Source organism: Notechis scutatus, chromosome 5 (genome assembly GCF_049901735.1).
Source record: "Notechis scutatus isolate UNSWTSFEM ecotype Mainland chromosome 5, rNotScu1.2, whole genome shotgun sequence".
NCBI classification, from domain to species: domain Eukaryota; kingdom Metazoa; phylum Chordata; class Lepidosauria; order Squamata; family Elapidae; genus Notechis; species Notechis scutatus.
Window position 1 is genome coordinate 92,878,208 of NC_142013.1, and position 21,354 is coordinate 92,899,561.

General features: G+C 38.4%; 1 protein-coding gene across 6 annotated transcripts; it reads left to right on the plus strand.

Moving 5' to 3' along the window:
* Window positions 1-470: 470 nt before the first annotated feature.
* On the plus strand, window positions 471-16,555 carry BIVM (basic, immunoglobulin-like variable motif containing). 6 transcript variants are annotated; one of them, XM_087967324.1, is made up of 10 exons: window positions 471-1,082; window positions 3,885-4,474; window positions 5,234-5,360; window positions 5,607-5,702; window positions 5,845-5,949; window positions 7,393-7,487; window positions 9,167-9,299; window positions 10,893-10,976; window positions 14,326-14,422; window positions 15,266-16,555. In XM_087967324.1, exons 2-10 carry the CDS (start codon window positions 3,997-3,999, stop codon window positions 15,557-15,559), a joined length of 1,509 nt encoding a protein of 502 aa, XP_087823450.1. In that variant the 5' UTR covers window positions 471-1,082; window positions 3,885-3,996; the 3' UTR covers window positions 15,560-16,555. The 6 variants fall into 6 exon arrangements, with proteins under 6 accessions (XP_087823450.1, XP_026524733.2, XP_087823452.1 ...); XM_026668948.2 differs by having other exon boundaries at window positions 471-698; XM_087967326.1 differs by having other exon boundaries at window positions 471-698; window positions 3,885-4,087.
* Window positions 16,556-21,354: the final 4,799 nt, after the last annotated feature.

Below are 21,354 nucleotides of genomic sequence, written 5' to 3' on the forward strand. Positions count from 1 at the left end.
TATCCGACTTCCTGCAGTGACCGGTTACCTCTCACCCGAAGAAGCACCGATCATCATTCGAGGATTAAAGAGAGGCGGGAATCCTTTGCGTTAAAGGGATCTTCCACAACCTTGGCCCCCTTTTAAGACTTGTGGACTTCAACTCCCAGAATTCCTCAGCCAGCCATGTTGGCTGGGGAATTCTGGGAGTTGAAGTCCACAAACTTTAAAGTTACCGAGGTTGGCAGTCCCTCCCTCCCTCCCCCCCTCCCCGCTCCCGCTCGCAAGCCGAAACCAATCAGATCCCGACTTTTCAGCACGCGCCAGATGGACGAGCAAGGTAATTGGCAAAGCGGTCCAACATACGTCACTTCTCTGGCGAATTAGAAAAGAGTCGCCGGATGCCAATCAAGATGCACAATTGCCACCCCGGGAAAAAGGGCGTGGTTTACGGGGGGGGGGGGAGCGCGCGCGTTAGGCGAGCGCTCGGTGACGCGCATGCGCGCCCTTGCACAAATTGGAAGAGCTATTGCCGCTAGCAAGCAGGTAAAAAAGATGGAGAACGGTAGGGACAGGCGCCATATGATACGGTAGAAGATCTTGAGAGCCTGCTTATTTATTTATATTTATATACATATTATATATTTAAATTACGGAGTTGCTGGTGTGTTAATCATTTACAGAAAAGGAGAAGAGAAGCAGGCGAGCGCCTGGAGCAAGTAAGGACAGACAAATTTCTTGTGCTTCTTCATTCTTTTGCCGGGAGCAGAAACCCGGGATGCAATCAAAGGTGGATAGAGATGTTATCCTATAAGGAAGGGCGTGGATGCGTTTCAGGGAGAATCTGAAAAAGTAAGAGTCGGAGCTCCCTTGAAATAACAGTAGTACATCTTGCAGAGGAAATGCAAGAACAATGCAACAGAACGTAATCGCATGTTGGCCCTCCAGGTGTGGCTGAGCCACAATTTCCAACAACAACACAAGCCGGCGTTGCCAACTATGGGGGGAAACGCTGCGAGAGGAGAGCTAGCCACATCCTGGACAAAAGCATGCACGCAGGGCTTATCCACTGCACCGTCTCCCATTGGAGCACAAAACCTTTGGTAGGTGCCACTTTTGGAATGTGCAGTTGAGGAAGCCGTTGCTTCCATTCCTATTCAATGGTAGCGTTGAGTTTCAGGTGCACGTGGTTGCCTCTGGTATTGCTGCAAAACCATAGCAGCAGGGTAGAGGATAAATGGATTATTTTACTCCTTTGACAGTATGCTTAGGGGAAGGATTTGGGGTGATGGCTGATAAATAAACAGGTCTTGTTGCTATGCTGGTCTGGAAAAGTGGCCTTTTTGTAGGCTAATATTTTTTGTGGTCTCATGGGGATGTTCTGTATGTTTGAAAATAAAATGCTGGATCTGATGGACTGTTGACTGTTCTAATTGGAAACTATAATCCTTTAGTTATTTCTACTGTAGAATATTATCTATATTCTCTTTCTGTTTGTCTAGACAAGCAGTGTTAAACTGAGTGGTTTCTGAACACTTACCTTTGCCTTTCAAACTGCACAGTATTTTCATCTTAGAGAGGATTTAATAAAGCTTGCAGAATTAGTGAAAGGAATTACTCAGTAATGGATCAAAAACAGACATCTGATTCTGATACCTTTTAAATGTGTTTGAATCAAAATACTTAGCACTCACAGCACTTTTGAGCGCAAGTTCAAAGAACTCTTTATTTAAAGCATTTAGGGTATTTTAAACTTAAATAATGGATGGGAAGGATATGTGTTAAAAAGCTGATAAAAGGTTAGATGGGATGTAGGATAAAATATCCCTTTGAATTAAACTATAGGAAATGTGATGCACAAAATGAAATATTTTTCCACGTATGTATTAAATCCTGAGATTTCTTTTAAGATGAAAAGGTGATTATATGGCTTTTAAAATGACATTTAGTGTAGTGTTTCTGGAGTTGGAAAGGTTAATTCGATTTGTACCCAACATGCTATATAGCAGCGGTTGCCAACCGGTGGGCCACGAGAAAATTTTAGTGGGCTGCAGAGAAATCTCACCCCCAGAGCACCCCCCAAAGCAATTAATCCAGGCTGCGCAGAAACACAAGGCTGCGCCGCCCACATGGCCCGTGGGAACCCTCCCCACGCACTCACTCCTTACCCGGCAAACTTGGCTGCTAAGTTGCTATTTTTCCTTTTTCCAACTATCAGCTATTCTGCTGTGCCTGGAGATTTAGATTAGCTAGGAAGCAGGAAATGGTTGGATTTCTTGCTTTCTAGCTAGTCTTTAGATCTTCAGCTCTGCTTTTAAACACAGCTGAACCTCCCTTAGGACTGAAGGTTCTGTTCAGTACAGACATAAAAAAAATCAATATTTACATACATGATGTGTTGTGAGTTAATTTTGTGAGTTTGCTTGCAAGCAAATTTTATGTGACAGACTGAGCTAGCCAATGGCAGATAAATAGATCTCTGAATGAATCTGTGATTCTGTGAGCGACTCAATCTGCCTGCCTGCTTTGCCTGATTTTGAGTAAAAGTTGCTCTTTTTTATAAAAAATTCAATATTTATATAAATATTTATAATATTTACATACAAGCCATGCCCAGCCAATCACATGACCACCAAGCCACACCCACAAATTAGGCCACGCCCACAGAACCAGTTAGTGGTCCCTGGGATTTAAAATTATGGGTTTGGTGGTCCCTGAGGTCCAAAAGGTTGGTGACCCCTGCTATATAGGATTTCTGAATTCAGAACTAATCTTGTGTCATTTGCTTGAGGTAAACTGGAAAGATACTGCCCTCAAACTCTGCTTACCAGTTTCAGAAAAGCACCTGACAGCCTACCATAGGAACCCACAAACTGAAGAAGTGATACCATGAACACCATGGAGCAAGTTATGTAATATTATACAATTGAAGCAAATGAACCTCCTTTGTATCATTTGCACAGTGACATGGTGTGCCTAGTGTTATTATGGCTGTACTGAATGCCTGTGCAGGCTGCAGTTCAAATAATGCACAAAAGGATAATAGATACTAATCTTGAAGTTAGTAATCTTCATGGAAATTTTTGTTCATCTACTTTGTCAATTAATAGGGTGTTTTCTACTTCATGGCAAACTATAGACAAAAAGGGTTATGCATAGTTAAAACTAGTAAGATATGAAAAATGTTGACTCATTACTTTTATGAACCTATTTGATAGGTCACTAGGTTAGATTAGCTTCATTATTAAAACAGTTCTTAATTTAGTGCAAGAGCACTTGTTTGAAATCACACTAACTTTTGATTGATTATGTGCCATCAGGTTGCTTTCAACTTCTGGCAACAACATCTATATCCTTTCTCCATGACAGTATGTTCCTAACCTAATCCTCTGGATCTTCCATCAGAATACCCGTTCCCATTGTATTTGAGTCTATCCACCTGACACCAGTAAAAATTGATGTTGCAATTTTTCCACATATAAGTTCTGGCACTAACCATTTAACTTGGATAGCATTGCATTTCTGGACAGACCTTTCAGGACCATTAAACAATGCTATCATATAGACATGGGCACCATCACTAAAAAAAACTTTGTTAGCTACCTTCCTTGCCTAATTCATGGATCAGCTAAGGAAGAGTTTCATCTGAAGAACTTTGGGCCCTGATTGATAAATTAGGGAGGAGATGTACTTTCAGTTGGTTTAAAACAACTTAAATATTTAAATAGAAATCTTCGCTTGACTTTTACATCTTCTTAGTTGAGCCTGAAATTCATATAAGTTCCTCTCAAAACATGTATAAGATAAGAAAAAAATTGATGATGTGGACAAGCCCTTAGTTTTTGTTAGAAATATTTTTTGTACTTTGGATTTTTAGCTAAAAGATGTTTTCCTTTTCATTTCAGAAAATTTGAAATACATCTTGAAAATCTTGAATAAGTGTAAACTATGTTTGAGTGCACAAAAAAGATTTGATGTACCTTCCTCATCTGGGAAGAAGAAACTACAGGTCATTCAATGCCTAACGTTGAAGACTCTCAATTGGAGAGTGATTCTGAAGAAAATGGGCCCAGAACTGGAGGGAAGACTTCAGAAGTTAATCTTCACGGTACTGTGAAATCATTTTGTGCTCCAGGTACCTCAGGGGCCTCTCTGAGTTCTGGTGGGGACAGGCATTATCCATGGGGATGTCCTGTGACTCACACCCGAGAAAAGTTTTATACCATTTGTTCGGACTACGCTTTTTTAAATCAGGTAACGTCTATCTGCAAAAGCCCAAGTGCTACAGTGAGTGCCTGCTTACAAGATGGTTCTGCCTTAAATGATGGAAATAATTCTGCTTTTATTAGTGTTCGAACTGGACCTTCAGATATAGTTTACAACGATGATTCTAACCTGGAAAGTATATCTATTAGTCTTGGAAAACTGCCACTGGCATGGGAAATTGATAAGTCTGAATTCAGTGATACTTCCCCAGATTTGAAAAATCAAGCAGGTACATTTGTCATTTTATTTAAGCATTCTAGATCATCTTTCTTATTCTAAGAAATGAAAATATTTTTATCCTGCCATTTTGTTGTTAGTTTATACATTAGGTACTATTACAGTTTCAATATTTAAGAAACAACTGTAGTTATATAAATAAAAGATGTTTAATTTGCCAAAATCATATCTTGAACTTAATTTTATTAGTTTACATGCTCACCACTCACAACTGCAGTGTTCAAGCGGAATTAGGTTTTCTTTCCTATTCCTGGCATTATCAACTTACTTATTTAGATAGAAAATAATATTGCTACAATTCTAGTAATAAAGTTCCTCAAATCCTTAAAGAGGTGTACAAATAAAATAGGATCTTGCAATCTAATAAAATTGGATTGCAGTCATAAGTAGCATATGCAAGTCACCATTTGTACATGACCTCAAAAGTAAAAGACAAATGTTTGCCTTAAAATCTGCTACTGCACCTTCTAAATTTATGGTATTTTAACTAATAAAGTCATTTCCCAAAGAGCTTTCAGATTCAAGTTTGACAATAGAAGTCCCAGCGGAAGGAAGAAAGCGTGACTACTATATTACAGGGTAAAAATATGCTTACAATATCATGGAACATATGGAGGCATTGAATATGCCAAAAAGAGAATACTATTCAGTACCGAACTGGAAAAAAAATGTATTGAGGGAGAGGGGTTAAAAACATACACTGCTTTAATATCCTGAATATTTAGAAATAATCCCTTTAATTTATTTACAGGGAACATGAAGAAACAAGGAAGCAAGAAAACGGTTGTAGATAAAAAAAGTAAACAATACAGGGAATGTCCACAGCATTATACCCTTGAAGAATTAAAGCCACGGAAAGTGTTAGATCTCCGGAGATGGTAGTATTTGAAAACATTGGTATTACGATAGTTCTGTATGGCTAAATACTTTAATACTGGTTAAATATTTTTTTAATAATTGGAGAATCATTTTGGGGGGACTGTGGCATCTAAGTTCCATGATGGCAGGGAATGAAGACATTTTTGTCGGAGGAAATTGAGATGCATAAAAGTGCAACATGCTCTATGCCTCCTGGTTTTCATTACAGCATATGAAAATTTGCCTATGAAAAATTTATTTTAAAGGTACTGCATAAGTCGCCCGCAATATAAAACTTCCTGTGGGATTTCTTCTGTGGTCTCATGCTGGAATTTCCTATATAGCACAATGGGAACTGGAAAGTAAGTTATCCTTCAGTATATTAAATATGTTCTTTTGGGGATCTAGTGAAGCTTTCATTGCCGTTTAGTGTATTTAAGATGCAACTTAGTCTTTGTTTTCTACAATTGCTTTTATTCTGAACTTTTTAATTTCTAAATCCAGTTTACCACCTATTACTCAAGAAGAGGCTTTGCATATATTGGGCATTCAACCACCTTTTGAAGAGATAAGATTTGGTCCATTTACTGGAAATACTACATTAATGAGGTAAAAACTGTTTTTCCCCCCAGTATATTAGTTTGTAATATAAAATACAAAAGCAGATAATAGGAAAAGTAGGGAGGGAAAAGGGAAGAGAAAAATGTAGTCTAGAGAAGAAGGTATTGACTTCCGACTCCCTTTGGTAAGGTAGAATAAGTAACATCGAACATCAACTTTTTACTTTTATACAATAGTATAAACAAACAATTTCTATAACAACAAATCTATCTAATTAAAAAAATCCAAAATCAAAGTTTTTTTGTTTTTTTTTTCACCTCAAGCACGAAGTCCAGAAGCTGTTTCCAAGTAAAAACAAAAGTAGATGGGTTTTTTTTTTCTTTTTATTTAAGCAGTCAGTTTAGCCATCTCTGCTAAAAACTATTCTGGAACTCATTTTCCTAATGTGGAATGTAGAAAATTGGGCTTGCCATTCTATAGCATGCTCATTAGCTTATTTCTAAGAAACCATGAGTAGAAATGTAGATAAACAATCTTAATACACGTAGTCCTTGACTTAAAATCACAATTGAGCACAAAATTTATGTTGCTAAGCAAAACCTTCTTTAAGTGAACTTTGCCCCATTTTACAACATTTCTTGCCACCGTTGTTAAATGAATCACTACAGTTGTTAAGTTAGTAACATGGTTGTTAAGTGAATCTGGCTTCCCCGTTGACTTTGCTTGTCAAAAGGTTGCAAAAGGTGATCACATAACCTTGGGACATTGCAATTGTCATAAATATGAATCGGTTGCCAAGCATCTGAATTTTGATCACGTGAGCATGGGGGTTTGAAAAACAATCATGTCTCTTTTTTTCAGTCCCGTTGGAACTTTGAAGGGTCACTGAACGAGCTGTTATAAGTCCAGGACCATCTGTAGACTCTTTTAAACACAATAAATTCTAATCTATAAGCAGATTTATTTGTAGTAGTAATGGTTTTGACACATGACTGACCTGCATTTGAGCCATGTAGAAAAAAGCAGGAAGCCTTGATTGTCATTGATAGAATTATTTTTGTGAGAGGAATAGGACAAAAGGGAGAGGGAAGGGTTTAGGATTATAAAATAATTTGGCTAAACAAAAAAAAACTATGAAGATTAGAAAAAGTTGTTTGAAAGAGGGCGTTCTAGAGTGAAATCAGAAGAAAAGAATGTCTGAATTTTGGAATGTTAATCCTCAAAATGAGAAAGAAACAAATGGGCCCATAATTCGAAACAAGGGTATTTGAGGTCAATGTGTTTATTAGCTTATTAGTATTATACCTATAAAAAGAAATACCTTAAAACAAACACAGATTGCAATCCCAATTATAATTGTTCTATATATCTGACTAAGGAATAATTGGAATATTAGCCATGTCATATGTGTGTGTCAGGAGAAATATTTTTTTATTGTTTAATTGCTAATTTACATTTAAAATACACAGTTTGGCACTTTGTACTTTTCAGGTGGTTCAGACAAATTAATGATTATTTCCATGTAAAGGGATGTTCTTATTTTCTCTATAAACCTCATGGGAAGTATAAGACTGCTGGAGAAACAGGTAAGAAGGCAATTTTAATGACATGATTAATTCTTTGTACCTGTTAAAAGAGCAGGACGAAATGGGTGTGGGGTCTGTTTATTTTTCACAATTGGTTTCATATCTATTTTTGAATTTGTATAGGCTTTTTTAAAGGATTGACATACTGTATTTTTCCTGGGATTTTGTGTTCCCAATTGAATATGGAGAAAAGGCAGTTTTTTATTTCTTTGACTTGTTTTTGCTGAACATCTGTTACAAGAGTTCTTTACCTCAGGAAAGGAGGATTGTATAATAGTGGCAATGGAGAGATGGAGCCACATCTGCACTCTTCCACCCACTTTGGTTGTAGATGTTGTAACTCACTTGAAATTTTCTGGCAGGAAAAATTACTTCTAAATGACCAAGGTTTTTGTTTGAGAGGGGTTTAAATTGCAGGTAGTCATCATTTAACGATAACAATTGGGATCAAAAGTTCTGTCATTAAGTGAAGCAGTTGTTTATTGAGAAATCACAGAATTATACTTTCCTTTCCCCCACCCCTCTTTGCAATGCTGACCCTGTTGCTGGGATAATTAGCAAGAAGGCAGCTAATATTTGTATTTACCTCCATTGGCGAGGAAGGGATGAAAAGAGAGGAAGCAGGCACCCAAGGGGGAATATACATTGAAAGAAATGTGCTGGCATTAAGCATGCTACACAACCGTGACTTGTGGCTGCAGGTTCCCAGTACATTGCTTTCAATGTGTATTCCCCATTGAGTGCTATTTATAATCCCTTCTCCAATCTCAACACTGCAGTGGGGGGGTGAGGAGAGAAAATAGGCCAGGCACAGGGCAATGCATACTGATTATAATAGTGATCAAATAACCAAGGAACATGGTGAAGATCAAATATGCAGCTATTGGTCATAATTGAATTGGCATCCTTGAGTCTCAAGAGACTACGGTATGGTGCTATTAAACCAGTAACTGCCATTTCCAATGTTTCAATGCTGTATGCAAAGCTGGAGTGTCCTCTCCAGAGCACAAGGCCTGGGTAATTTAATATGGAGGATAAACTGTTGCCCAGCAACAGATCCCCCCCCCCTCCACATCACTGAAATAGTCTGTGGAACGGCAGAGCCGATACGATGAGTTCCAGCTGCGTCGCAGGAGTTACCAGAACGTGATTGTACACAGTCACAAACTGTTTCCGGGACTCCGGCTCTGGATTTTGCCTCGAGGTTGACTCCTGAAGCCTTTTCTAATAATAGATATAGCCACAAGGCAGTGGAGGTTTGAAATAGAGTTTCCCTTCTCCTAGAAGATGGTTCTACCGTTTTATCTGCCGTTGGGACATAAAGCCCTCTTCTGCCTTCAAAACTGTTGACCATCTTCTCCTGTAACCCTGGAAAGGGGCCCTTACGAGATGCTACCAGCCAGGCCAGCTGGACCAAGGTGTTTTAAGGAGGTATTACTCCTCTGGTCATAAGGTTTTGTTTTTCAGCACTGCTGAATACAGCAGTCACTAAGCAAGGACTACCTATACGTTACTACATTGTTTTGCATTATATTATATTATAATATATTGATTACAGAGTTCCTGAAACAAAGTTAATAGTTTTATCATTTTAAAAAAAGTATATTAAACCTAAAAGTGTGCATCTTAACATTCAATAAAATATCTTCATAATGTTTTAATTTCTTTTTAATTTGTAGCTTCGGGAGCTTTAACAAAATTAACACAAGGGCTGCGAGATGAATCAATGGCATATATTTATCATTGCCAAAATCATTATTTTTGTCCAATTGGATTTGAAGCAACTCCAATAAAGCCGAGCAAAGCATATAAGTAAGACCCTCAAAATCTACTTGGTTTTATCAGTGGGACCAACACACCTGCATTCATCCTATAAAAAGTGAATCTAATTGCTCGTATTAATATAGCTTTATCAGCAAACATGGAATGCAGCATCATATAGTTTATTTTCGTGGATTGATTTATCTGCATTAATCACTAGATGGCAATATTTCTTCATATACAGTTTTTCAAAATAGGAGCAACATTAATTTAAACTGCAAATCTTGTTCTACAAGAACTATCTCTCATGCAGGACTTTGGATAAATCTGCTTGTCGCCAAACAAGTCTGAATGACCATGAATTTGTATAATAAATGTATTGATTTATTTATTTCAGCTGTATCTAAATGTCTAACTCATGTTGCATTTGATATACCGTATTTTTCGCACTGTAAGATGCTCCAGACTATAAGATGCATATTAGCTTTAGAGGAAGGAAACAAGAAAAAAAAAACCTGCCTCTGCCTCCCAACATCCATTAGTATTCCATCTGGCTAGCGTCCTTGCAGCAGATAACAAACAGCCTGCCTCCACTGTGTCTGCGGCCTCCACCGAGGAACACTGCAGCCTTCGCTGCTGAGCAGCTGGTTGGCAGTTGGATCAGCCTCCTGAAATACCGCCAATCAGCTGTTCTAGGCAGTGGGGATCACCACCACCAATGGCTGCCCCCACCTATTCGCCGGTGGTAGGCGGCGGCAAGCCCCACTGCCTAGAGCAGCTGATTGGCGGTATTTCAGGAGGCTGATCCAACTGATTGGCAGTGAAGGCTCCAGTGTTCCCTGGTGGCGGCAACAAATACTACTGCAGCAGCAACCCCCCTATCCCCCTCACCGCAATATTTGCTCTATAAAATGAATAGACATTTCCACCCACTTTTGGGTGGGGTGGGGAAGCGTGTCTTATAGTGCGAAAAATACGGGTAAGTCTTGCTTTCTTCATTTGGAAGAATAGCCTTTTAAAGTCTTCATTAAAAATCCTTGAATGTTATTTTTTTAAATAAAAGGTTTTTTTTTAATTAGGTGACTCAATCCAATTCCATTAGTTTGACTTCTACTAAAAATAGATATATTCGTTTGCATGAACCCACATTTGTGGGAATCTCCATTCTTTCCTTAAAAGTACACACAAATGAGATTTTACCTTTCCTTTGACCTTTAACTTATTACTAGGGCAGAAAACAGTGTTTGTACAGAGATTATAAAGCACCGTATTTTATGTATGATTTTTTGCATTTATATACTGAAATAAAAGCCCTAACTCATTGCAGGAAATTAGGGACTTAAAAAGACCTTAAAAGCCATTGAATCCACCCTACTGCAGAAATAGCTGCTGCCATCTTTCTGAGTAGGAATAAATATGAATTCTAGAGCAGATATATTTCAGTCTATGCAGAAATACCTAGAGAAGGAGTACAATTGTTGAAACTTAGCCAATCTCTCAAAGAATACATTTGTTATTTTAACTAACACATAAGTAACATGCTCTCTGTGCATACAGAGCAGTTTGGGTTAAGTTTGCAAATACTTCATATATTATGAAAGCTGCTTATGATAAACATTTTGTCTTATCATTTTTGTGTACCAGAGGATATCTCTTACAGCAAGATGTAGAACATTGGATACTCATTGGGGAGCCAAGCAGAAAACACCCCACTATTCACTGCAAAAAGTAAGTTAGCACCCCCTAGTAAACTCACAAAAGATCATATAATTTAAAAGATATTCAGATAAGGAGTATTCTTTTGGCATCCACAAATACTCATATGAACACCGATTCCTAGATGAATATGTGTAAGATACAAATTCCCCAACAGACTAGAGAATATATTGAAACTTCAAAATTTGCATGGTCTAGCTGAGATTTCTTTTCTACAGAGCTAATATTTCATCCATCTCCCAAAGTGAGTGCTATTCTGACATGTGTCTTCTAATTGAAAGCATTGAGAATCAGATTTTGAGGGCAAAAAATACACTTACCTTGGGAATGGAAGAAAGTGGGCATTCACTTTAGATGCTAATGAAATGGTTTAGTTTGTTGAAACTTGAAAACAATTCTTCATATTTGCTTTTGGGTGTCACTTAGTTTTGAACCTTAGTTCCCAGATTTGCATTATTAATATTAATGACATTAACTGAGACCATTTCTAGAGATATAAAAAGTTCAGAAAGTAGCCCATAGCCCATTCTTGATAAACCAGATCATTGTGGGATGGATGGTCCTGCTACTGGATAGATTGACAGCTGGCTGAACAAGTAATAGTCAAAGAATGGTCCTTAATTGGTTTGCTTCCCTATGGGAGGTAGGTTGGAGTACTCTGGAGTTCTGTCCTGGACCCAAAATTCTTCAATACCTTCATAAATGACTTAGATAAGGGAATAAAAGGGATGCTATTAACATTTGGGAGATTGCTAACACTCCAGAAAACAGGTTGAAGTTTTAAAAGGATCTTGATAGACTTGAATATCTGGCCCAATCCAACAAAATAATAGTGCAAAATGTAAAGTTTGGAATTCAAACCAGACATGATATTCTTCCGATTAAAATCGGAATTCCGATTTTTTTGGGAATCGCCCCCCCTTTCCCCCCCTTCTTCTCCTCCTTCCCCTCCCCTCGGAGGCCCCGAGTCAGGAGTTGCTACCGCCGGCGCGGCTCTGCGTGGCTCCAGTCCCGCGTTGCCTCAGAAAGGGAAAGGCAAAAGGAAGAGCCGTGCCGGCGCTTTGCAGCGGCTCCTGGTTTTGCCTTTCCCTTCCCGAACAACGCGGGACTGGAGCGCTGAGCTGCGCCGGCGGTAGCAACTCCTGACAGCCCCAGCCGGATACCTGAGCGGAGCCGGGCGGTGCGAGCGGAGCCTGCTGAGCGGCAGGAAAAGGGAGCTGGGCAGCGATTTCTTGGCACGCGGTGGGGGGTCTCTTTTGGCCGGCCCGATTTTTTTCAGAGGGGAATATCATGCCTGATTCAAACAGGAAAAAACAGGCGCCCAGGTAGAAAATAGGTGGTGTAGTATGTCACATTTTGATCACCACAATAAAATATATATATATATATATATATATATATATATATATATATATATATATATATATATATATATATATATATATATATATATATATATATATATATTGAGAAATGGAAAGAAGGTAGAGAAAGGAGAGATCAGGGGCCAGTCCCATGAAGAGCAGTTAAAGAAACTTAATGTGTTTAATCTAAAGAAGTGATGGTTTAAGAGGGCACATGGTATAATTCTTCCAATATATGAAGGAACGAAATAAAGCACCTAGAGTCTTGCATTTGAGATGGGGGCCACGTACCATAAAATAAATACATACTTACATAATGCCAATGAGTGGAAATTTAACATACCGTATTTTTCGGACTATAAGATGCACCGTAATCATAAGATGCACCTAGGTTTAGAGGAGGAAAACAAGAAAAAAATAGTTTTTTACCTTTGCGGGTCCTGTTTTGCCTTCCTCGGCATTGGGGAGGCCGAAAACGGGATGCACAGAAGGTTTGGGAGGCCAAAAATGGGCCCATTTTTGGCCTGCAGAGCAGAGATGACGTTCTGGAGAACAGGTAGCAGAAATTTTGAGTAGTTCGGAGAATTGGTAAATACCACCTCTGGTTGGCCCCACCCCATCTATTCGCTGCCTCCCGAATTCCTGCTGATTGGCTGGGTCTTCTTTTGTTGCCCTGCACAGGAGAACGGAGCTGGAAAGCAGGTTAGTGGGGTGGGGTGGAAATGACGATTTTACAGTATTCTTCCCCTGCCACGCCCACCAAGCCACGCCCACAGAACCGGTAGTAAAAAAAAAGTTGAATCCTACCACTGCTGCAGAGTGCTTCTGGATTCCGGGGAGGGCAAAAACGGGACCCGCTGAGGGTTTGGGAAGCCAAAAACAGGCCCGTATTCGCTCTATAAGCCGCACAGACATTTCCACCCACTTTTTGGGGGCGGGGTGAGTACGTCTTATAGTCCAAAAAATATATAAATAATAATTTCCTGACTCAAGAGCTATTAAGTAGTGGATCAATTTGTCTCCTGAAGTCATGAGTGCTGCACTGCTAGATTTTTCAAGAAACGGCTAGACATTTCTTTGTCTGGAATGGTAGAAAGATTACTAAACTGGGCAGGAGGCTGGACCAGATGAACATTTGCGTTTTGTGTTTAGATAACATATTTTCTAGCTGCCACTGTATAAAACGGGAGTATGAATAAGGATCTATTTATAAAACGCCCTTGGCAATATTATGTAGATTGACCGTAAAATTTACTTAAGGGCTAGCATCCTATGGCTGCTTTTAAGAAGTAATTAAAAACATCAGCTAGTCCAGAAAAAATATTTACTAGTACAGCAGAATATTTATTGATTGCAGTTATTACGTGAAGTATGAGACCCACAGTTAACATCGCAAATTGCCACACCTTTTCTGATGGCAGTTAAGAAACAAATTTCAGTTGTAAACTATATGATTTTAAACCAGACTTCTAAAAATCAAATTCTTGCTTATAAATCTGCCTGGCCTGTAAGGTCTTTGAGAATGAACATTTTGGGTTCTTATTAAGATCAGAAGCATATTTGATGGCAATGTATGAATGGAAGCATTTGCGTCACTTTGGAAGTTCTTCAAATTAGGTATCTATATTAATCTTTCCCATGGTTGAATTTCTATTTTACCAATAAAGAAATAAAAGAAGACTAGTAGAGAACTATTTTAAGCTAATTAGCTCTCATCAGCTAGCTGGGACCCTTCTGGGATCTTTCCCATGCTTTTTATATATAAAGCCAAAATAAATTTGTGGGGGAAAAAGGAGGATAGTAAAGTGGTGTTATTTACTAAATGAATCAAAGGACTAGAACTCGTGGCTTTCATTAGAAAAATGTCAGTATTTGCTACATACTGTACAGATTAGTTTACTTAAGTATGAATTTTTGTCTATCTAGGATTAACTAATAAGCACAGTATTCCAAATTTTGTTGCATTTGTGAACCTCTTTCCATCTTACTGTGTGTAGGTGGGCAGACATTGTAACAGATTTAAACACTCAGAATCCTGAATACTTAGATATTAGGCACTTGGAAAGGGGTCTTCAGTATCGGAAGACAAAAAAGGTAAGAATGCTTAAAACCATGAAGATCTCTACTGTTGATGCAGTTTTGTAAGAGGTGGTAGAATAGGACAGCTGCTTCTAAAATCTACAATCATTTGCTATCGTCATGTAATCATCATGTAATGTCACAAGACTGCAATTTATGAATCAGGGCTGCATTTTGAAAACATTTTACTAGATTTTTAAATACCTAGAACCAACAATGGATGATGAGAAAATGTAGCTATGTGGATTGAAAAAAGCACAAAACTCTAAAATGGGGAATTGCATGTAAAACCTGCCAATTAAAATAATGTTAGACTCTTAACATAGAATAAATTGCTATTGTAACTGTCTATGGAAATTCTGAATCATCCAGCTTACATTTGAACCACGGTGGGGCAGTGGTTAGAGTGCAGTACTGCAGGCTACTTCTGCTGACTGCCGGCTGACTGCAATTTGGCAGTTCAAATCTCACCAGTTTCAAGGTTGATTCAGCTTTCCATCCTTCTGAAGTCAGTAAAATGAGGACCCAGATTGTTGGGGGCAATATGCTGACTCTATAAATCACATAGAGAGGCCTGTAAAAGCACTGTAAAGCAGTATATAAGTCTTAAGTGCTACTGCTATTTGTCCCATAGGTGCTTTTTTCAAAAGGCAACTGGACTTTCTTAGCCTTTCTTTCCTTGAAAACGTTTTGCCACTTCTTCAATCCAGCTTCTTAAGTTTTATTGTAACCACAGATTGTATTCAGTAAAGAATTCTAACCAGTGCAAAATACAAAGAAAGCATTAATTCAAATGAATAGTGAACTTGCTTAATATATGGAGAAGTGTTATTTTAACAAACATTGCGTACATTTTAGGTAGGAGGGAATCTACACTGTATCATTGCTCTTCAGAGGTTTAATTGGCATCGGTTTGGACCTTGGAATTTCCCACTTGGAAATGTTCAGCAAGAACCACAGCCTCCATCTCCAACTCAGGGCTTAGCCAAATCTGAGAGTGAAGACAACATCACCAAGAAGCGACATGGGCGCCTTGGGCGATCATTCAGTGCTAACTTCCATCAAGTTTCTGTTTGGAGGAAACTCTCTCATCTTCATGAAAGGCAGAATAGTGGCCTTCAACGTTATGCCAACTGTGATGGGAAAGACTAAAATGGACAGCTTTTTCATCTGTGCTACTGTGATACATTCCTAAAACATGGTAATAACTTATTATGCACAGAAACAGGAATGTAGGGAAATTTCATATAAAATTCTTAGGAATGTTTATTATTTCAGTATGTAATTGGTATATAATACTAATAAGTTGTTATTGTTATATATTGGGAATAACAAGAAAAGTTAGTTAAAAGATAAGCACAGAATACCAGTTATGGGCAATCTAGTATAATGGCTAATTGGTTTATGTTTCAGACTATAAAATCAGAACAGGTGTGGATCAAATTCATTTGTGGGCAGGAGAGTTTGTTATTATGTGATACAAAGCATGAGATTATTACCTTCCCAAATTATTTATTAATTGCAAACTATATAATGATGACAAATGTATAAAATATATTTGCTTTTAAGTGTTTTCAAAAATGCAATAAATTATGGTACAATTCAGAACTGACAAAACACTAAATGTCAATACATAATTAATTGATGGTCTGTTGATCAATGGAAATATTGTTCTATACAGTTTAAGCTGTTTGAGTTGGCAGTTCGTTGTTAACAGGCAAGAAACCTATGGAAAGATAAGGTAACTATCTGTTTCTTTTAGAATTGGTCTAGTATAAACAAAAACCACCACTGCCAGTCATATCCTTTTTGTGTGACCTGAATTCAGTTCTCAGTTGATTGGCTCCTTTTAAAGAAACCTCTCAGACTCATTTCATATGGTTATCCAGTAAATACCAAAACTTTCTGTCGTGGGCTGCAGTGATTTCTTGTAATATTTGAATTCTCTTTCACTTCACAACTTTTGTTTGATTGTCGAGGAAGATGTTTAAGTGCCCAAATAAACTGGCAGCCGTAGCAATATACCTCTTCAGAGCACTCTTTGTAACTACTTTTTTCAAATGATCATATCAAATAGTTTTATTTGGAAGTATAATATTGGTTCTCATGGAAAAAACATTTTAATAAAAAACGGTGGTTTTCCATTGATTATCTTCTTGTTCTTTAAATGTGCATGTTTGGCTTTTGGTTATGCAAAACCGGAGACAATAAAAATGTAGGATTATTTTATGCAAGTTTTGGATAAACTTTTTTTATCTATGCTTTTAGAAACTTGGTACTAAATATCAGTTGTTCATATCCCTCTGTAAGATAACAAGATTTTCCCTGTGAAATGAGTTGGCCCAAATGAGGAAAAAATTTCTACTTCCCGAAAACATGAACTAACTAAAACTTGGTTTTGGGTGTATTCACCCACAAACTGTTTTGATTATCCTATTCATTCTTTTTATGAGATGTCCCTATAGCAACAGGAAAACATGCAGCATTCTTGTAACCTGTAGCATGAGTTCAAACGCAGAAATAAGCTAAGATCTTTCTTTACATCTATTTAGAAGGATAATAACTGCATGAAGATTGGCACAAAGGAGATAGCAAAACATATGTGCATTCTTGATTCATTCTTCCAGTTATACAAAGATTGACTCATTCAGATCTGGGAATTTTCCTTCCAACACAATTAAGCCAAAGATAAACCTCTTTAATGCAGAATATAAGTAAGATCAGTGTCTGAGCTATGGAACTATGGTTTATGTCTGAGCAAATCTTTTCCATAGCTTGGGTGAAGGGGAAAATAACTTTCAATAGCTGAGATTTTAGTCATTCCTAATTGAACCCACATATTTTTTAGTTAAAAATGCTTTTTTAGTTAAGAGTTGTGTCCATCCTCAACCACAGCCTGACACATCTTTTGCAGCAAAGATGGGGAATCACTAGTGGCCTCCAAGGCCACAAGACTCTTGGTCCTGCATAAGTGTCGCTAGGATAGGCTCACAACCCATTCTCTTGTGATTTAACAAGGGTCTTCAAGCTTGGCAAGTTTAAGACTTGTGGACTTCAACTCCCAGAATTCCTGAGCTAACATGACTGGAGGAGGAATTCTGGGAGTTGAAGTCCACAAGTCTTAAAGCTGTCAAGTTTGAAGACCCCTGTGATAGAAGAATGAAAGCCCTGACCAAATCTGTAGGACCAGGGGAAATTGCCTCCTGCTTACCAGCTCAAAAAAGCAGGAAGTTGCTTGTACCTGTTATTCTGGCAACTTTCTCTAATAAGGGAATAGATCTCTTGGGTCTCAGGAGCGTGCTTGTTACTGTGAATGGCATTACACTGAAATATTGGGCTGGCTTTGAGGAGACCCAGGTTCACGCCAGCTGTCAGCCATGAAAAAAACTCCCTGGATGTTTTTGGATCAATCACTTCCTTTTGGTTCAAACTCCCACCATTTTTTTTTATTTTTTTTTGTGGAGAGTGGAGAAAAGAGTGCCATGTGTGTTGCTTCAAATTTTTGAATAAAAATGTTTATGGAGGTTCTCAGTCATCCAGGTCATGGTTGTCCCAAAGGTGCTTTTTCAAGAGGCAACTGGACTTTCTGGTTTTTCTTTGAAGACATTTCACTTCTCATCCAAGAAGGTTCCTCAGCTCTGACTGGGAATGGAAGGATTTATACTCCTTGCAGACAGCGGGTCATTTGCATTCTTTTATAGAGTCGTTAAGGTAACCTGGAGGTTTATCTGTGTCATCAGGGTCATCTGAGTGGTGCAAATGCGTGTGGAGCCTTCTTGGAACTGCTGAAAGGACTGTGTTGTAGACTGGAGATAGATGATGTCGAATCCCTCCCCTTCTGTTGAGAGAGGGCTGTTCAATTTTGACATAGATGGCCTCTTTAACCCCTCTTTCAAAATAATGGTCCTGTCTGTCCAAAATGTGGACTTTGCTGTTTTCAAAAGTTACCTTTGTCTTTTAAATGCAGATGGGCTGCTGAATATAGTCCTGATGTGTTTGTTCTCCTATGTTGTGCCATGTATTTATGAAGTGGTTGTTTTGTTTCCCCATTGTACAGATCTGCACATGGCTCTTGAATTTTGAATGAAAAGTGAGATATAGCTCAAATACTAATGTCATTCAATGAACTTTGATATTGTTGGGTAGGAGAAGAGTGCCCTGAATTTGACTTTAAACTAAATCAAATACTTCATTGCAGTTTGTCCCTTTCCATGACTTTGATGACTGCAATTTGGTGAGTTAGATGGACAATAACTTTGCTCAAGAGCAGGAAATCATAGTTGTTTTGATAGATTTTTTGCTGAGTATTAAGAGAAACAATGTGTGTCATCAAGTCAAAATCAGTTTTTTTTAAAAAAAGTTTTATTTAGGTTTTCACACATACAAAATACAAGTAAAACATCTTTTTTGAAAATAGCATGGTCCCGGGTTGAACTTCTTTATACACACACAAAACAAAATTTCATGCTCCTTTTTGTATTCTATTCCATATCTTATACTATTTTACATTTTCTATGTGGTTTTTCCCCTCTTAATTTTCTCAATTTTATTTTGATTATCTCATCTCAATTCAAATCATTATATTTATACTTTTGTCTGTTCTGTTTCAATTTCATATTATCTTTTCTCATTAAACAAATTTGTTTAATGAAGTCAAAATCAGTTCTTAACAACCATATAGACCAGCGGTCGCCAACCGGTGGGCTGCGAGAAAATTTTGGTGGGCCGCAGAGAAATCTCACCCTCAGAGCACCCCCCAAAGCAATTAATCTAGGCTACGCAGAAACACAAGGCTGCGCCGCCCACATGGCCCAGGGGAATCCTCCCCGCCCACTCACTCCTTACCGGGCAAACTTGCCTGCTAAAATTGCTATTTTTCCTTTTTCTGACCATCATCTGTTCTGATGTACCAGATTTAGATTAGCCAAGAAGCAGGAAATGGTTGGATTTCTTGCTTTCTAGCTAGTCTTTAGATCTTCGGCTCTGCTTTTAAGCACAGCCGAACCTCCCTTAAGACTGAAGGTTCTATTATTCAGTGCAGACTCACAGCAAGCAATGTGACAGATTGAGCTAGCTGATGGCAGATAGATTGATCACTGAATGATTCTGTGAGCAACTCAATCTGCCTGCCTGCTTTGCCTAATTTGGGGTAAAAGTTGTTCTTTTTTATGTAAAAAATTCAATATTTACATACATGGTGTGTTGTGAGTTAATTTTGTGAGTTTGCTTGCAAGCAATTTTTATGTGACAGATTGAGCTAGCTGATGGCAGATAGATAGATCTCTGAATCAATCTGATTCTATGAGCAACTCAATCTGCCTGCCTGCCTGCTTTGCCTGATTTGGGGTAAAAGTTGCTCTTTTAAAAAAAATATATCAATATTTATATAAATATTTATAATATTTACATACAAGCCATGCCCAGCCAGTCCACCAAGCCACACCCACAAATTAGGCCACACCCACAGAACCGGTTAGTGGTCCCTGGGATTTAAAATTATGAGTTTGGTGGTCCCTGAGGTCCAAAAGGTTGGCGACCCCTGATATAGACTTCCAGAGTGATCTATCCCAATCTAGTCCTTCAGTTCTTCCAATTGGGTGCTCATTGCTGCTGTGACCAAGCCCATTCACCTTGATACTGGCCACCCTTTTCTTCTCCTTCCATCTTTCCCACTTCATGGATTTCTCAGTTGTGCCATGTCTTTGCATAAAGTGTTAAAATTCGTTGAGTCTCAAGGGAAAACTGGATTGTTAAGTTCTATGAAATGGAGACTATGCCTACATATATTTGGGGGTAACCTCAAAGTTTTTCTCTATAACCAATGCAGTTCTTGACTCTTGACAAATGTATCTTTTATGTACACTGAGAGCATTTGCACCAAGACAAATTCCTTGTGTGTGCAATCACACTTGGCCAATAAAGAATTTTAAGAGTTAGCATTATTACTTCATTAACCACATGGTGGAGCCACCAGCACTTCATTATATTTCAACTTCAATAGTACTCCCAGTAGCTTAGCATTAGATGCTGTTCCTCACATGGCTAGTTTCATTCTATGCAACAAGAAACCAGCATGTTGGAAGTATGACATTTACTTGAATTAATATTTTTACATTTCCTGCTGCAACAGGAGATTTGCAAGACAAATCTTGCAAGGGTATGGTATTTCTCACTTTTACTTCCCAGCATATATTTTTTTGAAAGATGCTACATTTAGAGTTTGATATAGTTGCCATTAACGAAACTTGGTGGGATGAAACTTATGGCTGGAATGTACTGATGGAACGACACACACAATTCAAAAAAAAAAACAGACCTAACAAAAGAGGAACTGGAGTTGCGTTATATAGGGTCTCTATGGCGCAGTGGTTAGAGTGCAGTACTGCAGGCTATTTCTGCTGGCTGCTGGCTGCCTGCAATTTGGCAGTTCAAATCTCACCAGGCTCAAGGTTGACTCAGCTTTCCATCCTTTCGAGGTGGATAAAATGAGGACCCAGATTGTTGGGGGCAATATGCTGACTCTTTAAACCGCTTAGAGAGGGCTGTAAAGCACTGTAAAAACGGTATATAAGTCTAAGTGCTATTGCTATTTCTATATATAAAAGATCATTACATCTCTATAGAAATCCACAAACACAAGGATGAAAACCATCTAGAAGGCATAAGGGTCAATAATAAAAGGAAAAAGCAGGGGATTGGACTTAGACCTCCAAGATCCCTTCCAGCCCTCTTCTGATTAATAAAAATCCTTTCCCCACATTCTATAGCTTTGATCCTGCTTGACCAGTAAAGTGAGAGAGGGGACCTCTGAGAAATTCTGCTCATCTAGAGAAAGGAAATCACAGGGAGTAGACATTCAAGTCTGATGCCTGCGTGCTGAGTCCTGTTTCCTCTTAAAGCACTCTCTGCTCGGGAATGACGATGTCTCATCCTTTGCCTGGGTCTTA